Source organism: Vulpes lagopus, chromosome 14, assembly GCF_018345385.1.
Source record: "Vulpes lagopus strain Blue_001 chromosome 14, ASM1834538v1, whole genome shotgun sequence".
NCBI classification, from domain to species: Eukaryota; Metazoa; Chordata; class Mammalia; order Carnivora; family Canidae; genus Vulpes; species Vulpes lagopus.
Window position 1 is genome coordinate 17,485,484 of NC_054837.1, and position 13,247 is coordinate 17,498,730.

General features: G+C 54.8%; 1 protein-coding gene across 1 annotated transcript; it reads right to left on the bottom strand.

The window, feature by feature from the left end:
* Positions 1-394: 394 nt before the first annotated feature.
* Positions 395-7,978, bottom strand: CRYBB2 (crystallin beta B2). The gene is made up of 5 exons (XM_041728334.1): positions 7,925-7,978; positions 5,078-5,196; positions 3,748-3,880; positions 2,300-2,442; positions 395-563 (listed from the first exon to the last, which is right to left on the bottom strand). The coding sequence occupies exons 1-5, from the start codon at positions 7,976-7,978 to the stop codon at positions 395-397; spliced, it is 618 nt and encodes a 205-aa protein (XP_041584268.1).
* Between the last annotated feature and the right edge of the window lie 5,269 nt (positions 7,979-13,247).

Sequence of the window (13,247 nt, forward strand, 5' to 3'; positions counted from 1 at the left end):
CTCACACGCCCCCGGGGGGATGGTTCTCAGCAACCATGTAAAAGGGAGCCAGGCTCTCATGGGGCACAGGTGGCTGCAAACCAGGCAAAGAAACAGAGGTTCAGAGAGGTTGGACAGTACGCCCAAGGTCACACGGCTAAGAAGCTACAGAGTTCTAAGTCTTCCTGAGGGTTCTGCTGTCCTACCCCAGCCCAGACACTTCCTGGTTCTCCGTCTGTCTGTCTGTCTGTCTCTGTCTCGCACACACGCACCCAGAACCCAGGTCTCAGCTCCCACTGGAGATACAAGACAACGCAACACACAAATTGCAAGTCACACTTTATTCACTCGCCAGGAGGTCTGGGGGGATTCTGGGCAGCAGACCAAGCCCCTGGGAAGGAGGGAAAGGGGGACACTAGTTGGAGGGGTGGAAGGCACCCCGTTGGTGCCACTGCATGTCGCGGATGCGGCGCACGGACTGCACCTGGGGGTGGGGAGCCCCAAAATCACCGCTGTCCTTGTAGTCTCCCTTCTCCAGCAGGTACTGCAGCCCACGATAGCCAGGGTACTGGTAACCGACCCACCTGTAGGCCAGATGGAGGACAGAGGAGAGGCAGACCGGGGGGGGGGGGGGGGGGGGGGGGGGGGCGGGGAGGGAGGGGAAGGGGGGAGAGAGAGAGAGTCCTTAAGCCATTAGGAAGGGGGGAGTTCCCAATCCTTTCTCACTTCCTGATTGTTGGGCAGGAACACCATCCTTCAGCATCCAGCCTCTGCTTTCTTCCTTCTTTTGATGGGGAGCTCACTACCTCTTGAAGCATCTTTTGACTGAAGGCCTGATACTGGGATCAGAGGAAGGAATGATCTCAAGCCCATTGAAGCCTCGAATAAGACAGGTCTCTTAACTGCCTCTGTCTACCCTCCTCCTAACTCCATGCCTGGCTGCAAGGCCCAAGGAGAATAGGCTGGGTCCCAGGAGCCCTCTGCAATCCCTTTGTCATTTGAAGTCACCACCGTCTGGGGGGGGGGTCCTTCACTCTTTTGAGCGCCTAATGAAATTTACAGTTTCTTCCCCCCAGAATGTTACAAAGCCCTGCCCTACTGGGACCTGCTTGGCCAGACCCTCTTGGGGGTCTTGCAGCTCTTCCTCTTGGTCTTGGGTCCCTATATCTCGGCGCACTAGCCAGTCGAGAGTTTGTAGAGTCCCTCAGATGCACTAGGCTCCTCCAACCACAGGGCCTTTGCACATGCTGTTGTCTGTCTGACCTTCCTTCCTCTCTTTACACCTGCACTTCTACTCTTCTCTTTCTCGGGATCTGAGTTCAAGAGTCTCTTTTTCAGGGAAGAAGTCCAGATTTGAAAAAAAAAAAAAAAAAGGAAGTCCAGATTTGTGTGGATTCTTAAATTATTAACTCTTGACCCCAGCTAGACTTAGCCTTACCAAGCAGAAGCCAGGTCTCTAATCTCTCTTGACATGCTGAGCACCTAACACGATGCCTGGCATGTGGTGGCACTCAACAGATTGAATGAATGAATGAATGAATGAATGAATGACGAAGACCACAAACTCAGAACTTTGCACAGTATTTTAGGAGTTTGGTGAATTCCAGAATGCCAGTACGTGTTGGTAAATCAGCTCTCTTGAGGAAAAAGGGGTCTTGATTTCTAACATATTCCAATTTCTATGGTGCAAATAGTCCCACTATAGCAGATTTCAAGCTACTGAGGATTCAAAACCAGCTCACAGAAATTCTGAAAATTGAAGAATCAGCTCTTCCAAGCTGGCACAAGCAAGCTCCAAGCACCACTGCCTGTAGCCTGTCTGAGGATGCCCATAGAACTGAAGTTTTGCACAAGAAGAAATTCCCCGTGGGTGATGGCCAGAGTCACGTACCAGGGAAGTTTAATTCAATGGGAAACGACACATCTTCTCTCTCATCCACTCAGGAACTCATGCGGTAAAGCAGCAGCATGGGCTGGACTTCCTGCCACTCCCAGCTCCATTAAGACCACTCAAGTCACCTCCTACCCTTCTGCCTCCCACCCCTGCCCGGCCTCATCTGCACCCCACTAATGTTTACTGTCCTGCTCTTGGGGATTGAGGTTAAGGCCGAGCTTTGTCTCACTCCAGAGGTAAGGTGCTGCCCAAAAGGCAGCTCTGGACGGACTGCAGGGGCTGAAAGCCAATTACAAGCTCACGATCTCCACGCCCACTTCCCATAAGGGAAGACTGAGGTCGCGGGTATACACACTCCACCGGGTCCAGGGCAGAGCGGGACCAGGCTCCTGGGTCAGGGCAGGCCGGGGCTGGGTCTGTACTCACGTGCCACTCTGCACCCGCACCGATGACACCTTCTCCTGGTAGCCATGGGCGTGGAAACTGGGCACGTCGTCATCTATGATTTCCATCTTCTTCCCCGTGAAGTTGGGGTTTTCATAGAGGATGATCTTGTGCTCTTGGCTGTCCTGTTGGCAGGGAGCATGGAAAGTGGGTGTGGGAGAGGGGCATGGAGTGAGCCTCCCCCACCCTGTCCAGATGCCCCACCGTTGAGATCAGCTCAATCCACCTACATACCTGCTACCCAGTACCCCCGCCACCCGAGTGTCTATAAACAGCAGCAGTTAACCCTGGCTGTTTGTTGGGGTCCCACTGGGCTGTCTTCATGTGACACTCCAGGGTCTACACTTACAGGCACATTCAATTCTGATATGTCATTTTCTCTCAGCTCCCTTTAAAAAAAAATTGGCCACAGTCTACACACACAGAGATGCAGGCTGGTGGGGCCCCAAACAGGCACCAGAGATATTTTGGCTTTTCTTCCTTGCCACATCTCTTCCCATATCCTGTTCCTATATTTTCTTAGTCATCCCCTTTAATCCTTTAAAGACCAGAGCCAATGGGGCCCCTGCATGGCTCAGTGGTTGAGCGTCTGCCTTTGGCTCGGGTCATGATCCCAGGGTCCTGGGATCAAATCCTACATTAGGTTCCCTACAGGGATCCTGCTTCTCCCTCTGCCTATGTCTCTACCTCCCTCTGTGTGTCTCTCATAAATAAATAAAAAAATATATATATATATATATATATATATATATATATATAATCTTTTTTTCAAAAAAAAAAAAAAAACAGAGCCAACGTAGGAACCCAGCTCTATGGGAGGCTAAGTCCAATGTTCTCCAGTCTTCCATCAAGCTCTGGGGAGAGTTAACCTGCCTTGGGGAGGTTTGGGAGCCTGGCCCTGTGCCCTCCCTAAGAGTTCACATTCTAGTAAGAATCGGGGTCAGAGAAGAAGAACCACAGGTCCTGCCGGCATGAGTTATGAACAAGAACTAACCCACCTTTGCCTCCACACGCAGTCCCAAAATTCCTTTTCATATTTAGGATGGCTGCCATCCGTTGAGCTATTGCTCTGTGATAGCTTCCAACCCCGGGGAGCACCGTCCGCACACAGAATGGAATGTGAACGGCACCCACCCCAGAGCATTTTGAGATCTCGTGAATGGAAACCCCCTGGGGTTGTGCGATGTGGTGACCCTTAGGCTGAGCATGTGGGAATCTCAGGGCAGTTAGATACAAATATCTCCATTTAACAGATGGGGAAACTGAGGCTTGGGGAGGTGAATGACTTATGCTAGGTCACAGAGCTGGGAAGTGTGCCCTGCCCATCAGAAGGGTCACAGGGCTGGAGGTGAAGGCTCCCTCCTGCTCCCTAGAGCCCCAGCTCCAAGGTGGCAAAGAGAGGAAGAAGCAAGAAGCGACAGGAGGCTCACCACTTTGATGGGTCTCAGGGAGCTGAGGGAGTCGGTCCTCCGACTGCTGGTCCACGAGTCCCAGCGGGGGTACTCGCCCTTCTCGAACACAAACTGCTCTCCCTTGCAGTTGGCTTGTTCGTAGCCCACCCAGCTGCAGTGGAGACAGAGCGAGGGTGGGTCAGGCCACCCCCGGCTTCCCCTGGCGGGACCCTGGCTAGTTGCTCCAGCTGCCAGGGCTCGCACTTGCCCAGCTCAGCCATCAAAATCCAGATACCGCCAAGGCGAGAGCAGGGTCACCTCAGTTATCCAGAACTCAACTTTGAACAATCAACAATCATTAGCAAAAATATCAAAAGTTCAATTTCTAGAAAGAAAGCAGAGGAGGGTCAAGTCTGTTTGAGAAAGTCTCCCATCCAAATGGTAAAATGAAAAGGCAACTGAGAATCAGATATGGTGCTTAAATGGCCAAAACTTCACTTGTCCAGGAAGAGGTGCTCCCGGGAGCACCAGGAGCCCAGAGCGTGTCGGACAAGGGAGGCCGGCAGGGCCATGCCTATGGCCGTGTTCCCCACGCCAGCAGACTGACTTGAGCGGTGTCATTGCACTCTGCAGGATTCCCTGAGAACCCTGAGTTGTGGGATGGGTCACCCAGGACCCCCAACCCACCCAGGACCCCCAACCCACCAGGACCCCCTGACCTCTTGGGAGGGGGTCACCGGGGGCCACCTCTGATTCCTGAGGCTCTTTCAAGGAGGAGCAGTCAGGCAACCACAAGGACAGGCGCCTGCAGGCTGTGCTTGACTGTGTGACCTGAGCGGGGCAGTCACGTCCTACCACCTCCCCTTCTCTCTGAGGTCAGGGACCAAGGCTGCTGGCCCCCAAATATGCCAATGAATCTACTGAGATCCAGTATGGGCAGGATTGGGGGAGCAGCCAGTGAATGCAGAGCTGGGACATCTGGCTTCAAACCTCATAGGAGAGTGAGGACACTCCTGGAGCCAGAGACTGGCAGCTCTAGAAAAGTCCATGCAAGCCACTGTCCATCTCCCTGCCTCCAGCGAGTGGCTGGCCTTGGTGTCAGGCTTTTTCCACAGAGGAAGAAGGCCAGGGCTCAGAGAGAGAAGTTCCTGGTCCAACGTGACACAGCCTGGAAGTGGTGGCATCTGGATCCGAGCCCAGCTCAATCTGACCCCAGAGCACGAAGTCTTTCCACAGGCTGCCAGCCACCAAATCGCATGGTCCGGCGGCACAATGAGGACGGGTCCCCGCCAGCTTTACAGCCCACTTGCCTCACCTTGGGGCCGCCAACCAGGCGAGCCCCCCACCCCCACCCCAGGTAGGTACATACGGTCCAGCCTGCACCAGGACAGAGCCTGCCTTCTCCACGCCAGTCTCCTTCAGGTTGGGGCAGGGCCCGCTGAGCTCATGCGAGTGGCCCTGGAAGTTCTCCTGCTCAAAGATGATGATCTGCAACAGGAGGACAGGGTCGCCCGTCATGATGGGGAGGAGCGAAGCGGGGCACTGGGGCGGGGGAGGGCGGCCCGGGCTCCAACCTCGGGAGCCACAGACCCATAAACCGAGTCGGTCCTGGCTCTGCCACCAACCAGCTGTGACACCCTGAGCCAGTACTTCCCCTCGCTGAGCCTCCGTCGCTCCGTCAGGAAAATGGGAAATGAGGGAACCCACCTCGTGGGATGGCTGGAAGGATTCGGAGAAGCAGACCCTTAGCACACAGCACCGCCTCTGTGCATGCCAGGCATGCTCCCGCGGATTAAGGGGTGTCCCACACCCCCCGGGACACACAGGGGCGGAGCTGAAGTTGGGGTCCAGGTTCACCGGGTGCGTCTCCACCAGGGCAGCACTTTGCAGACTCGCAGGCCCGCAAAGCACCCGGGCCCTCGATGAAACGCGGTTTCTGAGACAGCACGTCTCAGGGTGCGGCCCCAGATGCTGCAGCTCTCCCCAGCTCACGGGCGACGTCGGGCTTCTCTTGCTCCTGGAGAGCCTGTGGGCACCCCCTGACCCCATCTCAGCCCGAGGCTAGCATCCCCGGCATGGGCTCTGCAGGCCCCTTCTGAGCTCCGCCGGGGTACTTCCAAGGGGGCTTCACCCTCTTTGTCTCACCTGGCGCTCTCAGCAGTCCAGGGCGGGGAGCCAGCAGGATCCCCATCCGGGAGGCTGAAGGGGCCCCCCAAAGGCCTCACAGCCGAGGGCTAACCCGGAGGTCAGCTGCCACTTTTCCTGATTCCCAAGCACATTTCAGGGCAGGGGTTCCGCGGCCGCGCCTCCCCGGGGAGCTGCCCCGGGTGAAGAGGTGGGCTGGGGCGCCGCACAATCCACACGGTCAGCACTGGCTGCGTAAACATGGCCCTCTCTCCCAGGCCGGGGATTAGCTAGATAAAGCCAGGGCGGGGAGGCCCAGCGGGGCTCAGGGACAAATTCCATGGGCTCAGTCCAACCTTTGTGGTCACTGACTCGACCACAGGAGGGTCAGGACATGTGGGCTCTGATGCCACCCCTGTTGCATCCAGCTGCGCAACCCTCAGAAGCAACCTGGTCGCTTGGAGCCTCGGCTTGCCCATCTGTAAAATGGGGGGGGGGGGGTCATGCCTATCATGCAGGGTACTGAGAAGGCTCAGGAATAGGGATGTTAGGGACACGTTTGTTATCACCCTGGCCTGGGAGAGGAGCGCTAGCAGCCGGGGGAGGACAGGGAAAGTCAGCCCCTCCACCTATTCGAGAAGCTTCGGAGGGCCCAGAAGCTCAGTATTGTTATTACTGCTATTGTTATTTATCAGCGCACGGGTGCTAACGTTTTACACAATATCTAATCCTTTTAACGTGGGCTGTTGGACGCCGCAGCCGTTAGCTCCCTACGTCTGTGGAACGTGCTGGACCAGGCCAAGTGAAGATGCGCTCATGGAAGAGACACCTCGGATTTTGAAGATTTAGAACATGAAGGAAACAATGAAAAAGAGCTTACTCACAATTTGTCTATCGAGTATAGGTGGCGATATACTGGGTTTGATAAATTAGAACACAGAAGTTAATTTCTCCTGTTTCTTTGTACTTTTTTTTTTTTTTTTTTTATCGTGGCTGCTAGGACATGTTAAATTGCCAACGTGCCTGGCTTTCTGTGTCTCTGGGACGGCAGGGCTCTGAACACGTTGCAGAGGCCTTCCTGCTGGTCCTCGGGCTCTCACAGCTCGCCCCCACCTCTTTGCACGCTGGGCCCTCTGCCTGGAATATTCTCCTCTGCCCCCATCTGACTCACGTGGCTGGTGACCCGGCTCTCTGCTCCCATGCCACCTCCCTCAGAGTGGCCTCCCTGACTACCTCAGCTACCACCTTCTTTCCTCATTTATCCCAACTCTTTGCACCCCTTACCCTGCTTCATGTTTCCTGAAACACTTCCCACTCCTTGAAGTCCTAGATTTGTTTGTGGTCTGTCTCTCCCCTAGAAAGTCAAAATGGGATCAGTGGGTTGCGGGCTGCAGTGGCTCAAGCCTCCCAGGCTGGGGAGGCCCCACATTGGACCAAAGGGTAGGGTCAGGGAGGACCCTGTGCCCAGGGCCTCTGAAACAGAGGGCCCCCTGAGGGAGCCAGGCATAGGCAGCCAGGTGGATGGTTGCTGGTAGAGGTTTGGGTACAGTTGGGTATGATGAACCCCCGGCCGTTGGGCTAGGCTCCCCCCAGGATCCTAGGAGGGCGGGGAGGATGAGGAAGCAATGCGGGCAGTAATAGCTGGTGTTAGGTGGACACACCACATGCCTGGCTGAGCTGGTTTCCATCGCCTCTTCACACCCACCCTGCATCATGAATCCAGTTCTCCCCATTGAGGCTCAGCGAGGTCAAGTGACTGGCTCGGGTCACACAGCAGGTCGGGAATCCCACCTCGCCTCCCATTCACAAGACCCCTCTCACACCTAGACGCAGGGTCTGCCCCAGCTCTGGGAACCCCGCCATGATCATTGGGGTGCAGGGTAAGGCAGAGACACAAGTCACCAAAGCTGGAAACTGGTGTCAGGAACCTTGGCGTGCCGGTCGTGGGGCAGGAAGGGGCCTTCAGAATCAGTGCCCCCGGGTGCAACTGAGGGAAGCTGAATCCCAGAGAGGGCCAGGGCAGAGAAGGGAAACTGAGTCTGAGAGGGGAGCTCTGTTTGCACCTTTGGGCCCCCCTGCCCACGGTACCCACCTTGGGGTTGAGGGGCTGTGGCTTGCCCGCTTGAGTCTGATGGTCCGAGGCCATGGTGGGTGGTCCTGTGCAAGAATGACCTGGAAGAGATGTGGGAAGCAGCCGTGAGGACCTGTCTGGGTCCCTGGTTTTCTCACCCTGGGGCCTCAGGGCCGCCCCACTCTGGCCGTGGTCTGGGTGTCCCCCATCTCGGCTCGTCCGCAGGCAGTGGTGTGAACTCCCACCCATCCTTTGCTTCATTTCTTCGTGTCCAGGCCAGCTCCGAAGAGGGAAACGGGGTCGGCTAAGAAGTGGTGAAGCACTAGAGCTCCCGCGGGGTGCAGGTGGGTCCCCGGCACTCAGCCCTGACAAGCGGAGCAGAATGCGGACCCTCGGGTATCATGGGCATTTCCTGATTGAGAGAAAACTTGGGCCACAGCACCCACGCACTGGCCATGCTTGGCCGTGTGGTGGCTCCCCCTTGGGGTCTCTCAAAGTCCCCTGAGCCCCCACCTCTCTCCCCACCTGCCTCCCCCCACCCCAGCCCTGTACCCAGAAGTTCCTCTCTGCCGTCGGCCTCCCCTCCCCATTAGTGAGCACACCCGTGATGGAGCTCAGGCTACAAGAGAACAAGGAAGTGAGCGTGATGGTAGAAGCCCGGGCACCGTCGTAGGCAGCAGCAGAGAACTTTCCTCAGCTGCTGAGAACCTCAGAAAAGTCTGGAAAGTTGGCACTGTCTTCTGTCCCGCAGGAGGGGCGGTGAGCCAGCCTGCAGGTTCCCAGGAAGGACAGGAGGTCTGAGCTCCTTCTCCAGAGAAAACGTCCGGCTTCCAGAAGCCCCTTCCACACTAGAGGCCGGGCCGGGCCGTCCCTCAGAAAGAAGAAATTCGGGGTGCCTGGGGGGCTCAGCGGTTGAGCATCTGCCTTTGGCCCAGGGCATGATCCCAGGGTCCTGGGATCGAGTCCCACACCGGGCGCCCTGCAGGGAGCCTGCTTCTCCCCCTGCCTATGTCTCTGCCTCTCTCTGTGTCTCTCATGAATAAATACATAAAATCTTAAAGAAAAGCAAGAAGGAAGAGATTCAGATAAGCAGCTGGGTGACCAAACCTGCTCTGCTCTCCTACAGAACCAGCCGTGGAGCCTGTCGCAGGGTCAGAGGCCCCGCGGGCAGCCCTGGTTGTCCTCCTTCTCACGCTAAAGCCTAAGCTCGGTTGGTTCACCACAGGAGCCGGCTCCCTTGTCCACTGGCATTGGGGCCCGGGTGGGTCAGCCTCTCTGTGCCTCAGTTTCCTGTTCTGCCACATGGGGACCGTCATGGCACCCGACGAAATCTATGAGCGGGTGGTGACAATTTGATTCCATGATGCAGGAAAACTGCAAGTGCTTGGCTGCGGCCCTGGAAGCCACCTGGCGCTCTGTCCGTGGCAGCCGCGACGGCATGATTCGGGTTAATTCCACCAAGCTGCAGCGCCCCTGAACTCACCTGTTGCTGGGAGCACCCCGAGAGCCTCGGCGGCTTCCTAGCCACCAACACTCCCCAAGGCTGGACATGGAGCCGGCGCCCTGGGAACGTGGCTATGGGAAGAGCCGGCTCGCCACCCTGGAAAGGATGCTGAGCCTTCACGGGTGTGATTCCCTTCGCTGACAAACCCCTGGATGCTCCTCCCTAGTCGCCCGCAAAACGAGGATGCTGATGCACTGGGTCATATTAATAGAGAGCATTGCCCGGGTCTGCTTCACATGCCAGGTGCCACACTGGACCACCCGCCTACATTATCTCTAAGCCCCGCAGCCAAGGAGGTTTTATGACCCATCTCCCCATTTAACAGAAGAGAAAACTGAGGCATAGATCCTAGAAGTCTTTGCCCGAGGTCCCCGTGTCAGAAGGGGGTGGCATCTGGATTCGAACCCAGGCCTCCCACGCTTTCCATCAGGACAAAGCTGAGCGAAAAAGGCAAGGCAAGCAAGAGAGGCATTCTTACCAGTGACACCAGCCCCCGAGAGTGCCCGTGAAGCCCAGCCGGCGGGAGGTGGCATTTATACCTTCCCCAGGAGTGTCGGCGCCAAGACGGGTGATCGCTTGCGTCCCCACAGAAAGCGGGACGAGAATGCTGGATTAAGCCCACACCAAAGCCCAGGTCAGCAAATGCCCACAGACATTGTGTCTCTGCACAATAATGTCATTAGCTTTTGGATTCGGCCGCGCCAGGGTGGTCAGGCGGCTGGGCAAGGGGATGCCCACTTTGCATGCATCAGCCGTCCGGCTGCCAGGACCGGGGGCATGCTGGGTTCACTGGTGTGATCAGTCGAGCCCTGGGGGAAGGCAGACAGAGGCAAATCTCAGTGGCCCTGGGAAAAAAACAAGGAGAGGAGGGTGGCTTGCCAGGGTCCGGCATCCATCCATCCGTCCATCCATCCATCCATTCGACAAATATTTATCAGGCATCTATTTGGTGCCAAACTCTGTTCCAGGGGGTAGTGTCAGGGAAGGGATCCACTCCAGTCTAAACTGTCCAGGAGAGCTCCCAGGAAGAGACAGAGTCCTTAGGGATGGGGACAAGTCAGCCTGGGAAACCAGGCTGGGAAGAGAGTCCCAACCAGAAAGGGACCATGTGTGGGAGCTGGTGTGTTATTTAAAGACTTGGAAGCAGGTTAGTATAGCTAAAGTATGGCTAGGCGGCCAGGGCCTGATCCTGCAGCCGGGGAGGGTGAACTTCCCCCTGAGGACCCTGGGCCAGCGCTGCTGTGCTTAGATGGGTGCTCTCAAGCCCTGAGACCCCTGAGGCTTGGAGAAACCTCACAGATCCCTGCTGCCAGCTCCAGCACCGCCCCACGGGCGCCTGGCCTTTATTTATTCACATTTCCTCTCTGTGTCTGTCTTTCTTGAAGCCAGGCTGGGTCTTGACCAAAAATCCAAGGTCAGGCAGGAGAGGGGGACCAACACCAGGGCTCGGAAACCAGGTTCCAGGGAGACTTGCTCTCCCTGACTTTCCATGCTCTCAACACACACACACACACACACACACGCTCAGCCATGCTGCTTATGTCCGTAGTACTTTTTACCACCTGACATGACGTTACTCATTTATTTACCTACCATCCTTCTTTTTTTTTTTTTTTAAGATTTTATTTATTTATTCATGAGAGCCACAGAGAGAGAGGCAGAGACACAGGGAAAGAGAGAAGCAGGCTCCCCGTGGGGAGCTCGATGTGGGACTCAATCCCAGAACCCTGAGGTTAAGCCCTGAGCCAAAGGCAAGACACTCAACCACTGAGCCACGCAGGCACCCTTACCATCTTTCCAATTAGAAGGTCAGCATCACCGAGGGGGAGCCACTGCCTGCCTGGTTTACCATGGTGCCCTCAGAGTCCAGCACCTGACCTAGAGTCAGGACTTTCTTAGTTTTCTAGGGCAGCCAGAACAAAGAACTGAGACTGAGTGGCTTAAGACAACAGAAATTCAAGGTGCAAAATAGTGCAGCTTCTATGGAAGCAGCATGGTGGTCCTCAAAAAAATTATCAGTAAAATTTCCCTATCACTCAGCAATTCTACTCTCAGAGACAGAGCCCAAAAGAATTGAAACCAGAACCTCAAAGGGATATTTGAATGCCCACGTTCTAGCACCATTATTCACAGTAGCCAAAACGTGGGAACAACCCAAATGCTCACGGACAAATGAATGGATAAACAAAACTTACCCGTAAAATGGAATATAATTCAGCCTTAAAAAGGGAGGGAATTCTGACCCATGCAAATAGGATGGATGAGCCTTGAGGATATGCTGCTAAAGTGAAATAAGCCAGTCACAAAATCCAAATGCTGGATGATGCCACTTACGTGAGATTCCTGGAGTAGCTAGATGTATAGAGATAAGAAGTTGAATGGTGGGTGCCAGGGCCTAGGGCAGGGAGGAACGGGCCATTAATGTTTCATGGGCCCAGACTTTCAGTTTGAGAAGCTGAGAACGTTCTGGAGAGGGATGGTGATGCTGGTTGCACAACAGCGTGAATGTACTTAATGCTGCTGAACTGCACACTTAAAATGTTTTTTTTTAATTTTTTTAAATTGTTATTTATTTATGATAGTCACAGAGAGAGAAAGAGAGAGAGGCAGAGAAATAGGCAGAGGGAGAAGCAGGCTCCATGCACTGGGAGCCCGATGTGGGATTCGATCCCGGGTCTCCAGGATCGCGCCCTGGGCCAAAGGCAGGCGCCAAACCTCTGCACCACCCAGGGATCCCCGCTTTAGATGGTTAAAATAGTAAATCCAATGTTTTGTAGTATATTTTACCACCATCAAAATTATGTCCAAAAAAGCCCATCCCCCAGAAATGTATTGTCCCACAGTTGTGGAGGCCAGAAATCTGAAATCAAGTGGGGCTCCGTGCCCCTGGAAGGATCTAGTGGGGGGATCTCAAAGCCCTTGGCCTTCGGTGTGTCCAGAGCCCTCTATGTGCTCTCCTAGGCAATGAGCTCCATCAGAGCTGGGTTCAGTCCTTGTGCAGGCCCTGGTGTCCCAGTGTCCGCCTAGACCCCACACACATTAGGTGCTCAGAGGTATTTATTGACTGGTTGAATTAATTAATGAATAAGAAATAAAAAGACGAGGGAAGGTGTCTTAGTTTGGGCTTTCCTGGAAGCAGAGGGCCAGGGCAGAGAAGGGAAACTGAGTCTAAGACAAGAGTTCAGGTGCAGGTTGTTTATTTGAGAAGTGATCCCAGGAAGAATCGGCAGGGAAGCGGAGGGAGCCAACAAGGTGTATCCGTGAGCAGCAGGTTATCATTGGGTTTTCTTGAAATTATGTGAGGTCACATGATCCTTTCTGGCCAATGGATTCTGAGAAGTCTCAGATGTCTGGTCATTTTATTGCAGGTGCCAGACGTTCCAGTGCTTTCTCTTCCATTGCTCTGAGATGCATCGTTGCAAGAGGGTGGAGCCTCCATCAGCCCGGGTTCATGAATCAGTGGGTGAAGAAGACCAGCATTAGACCGACATTAGAAATGTGGCATGGGGTGAGAAATAAACCACCAAGACTTGGGGGCTGTTTGTTACTCACCATTGCCTGACTGATATACACACACAGAGAGAGCCTGAACCTTCTTCTCTGCCTCACCTTGCTGCAAAGAGCATAGGCCTTAGAATTCCCAGACACAGTTTACTCCCGAGACACACAGGAGCCAGGGCTAGAAGAACCTCTGAGACCCTCAAGATGAAAAGTTCCAACAACACTCCCTTCTCATGACAATTACTCTGCGGCAGCCCCTTCACTTTCCTGGATTAAAACTGATCGGATAATCCACCTACATACATGCTTTCAAATAAATTAACTGTAAAACACTCTATG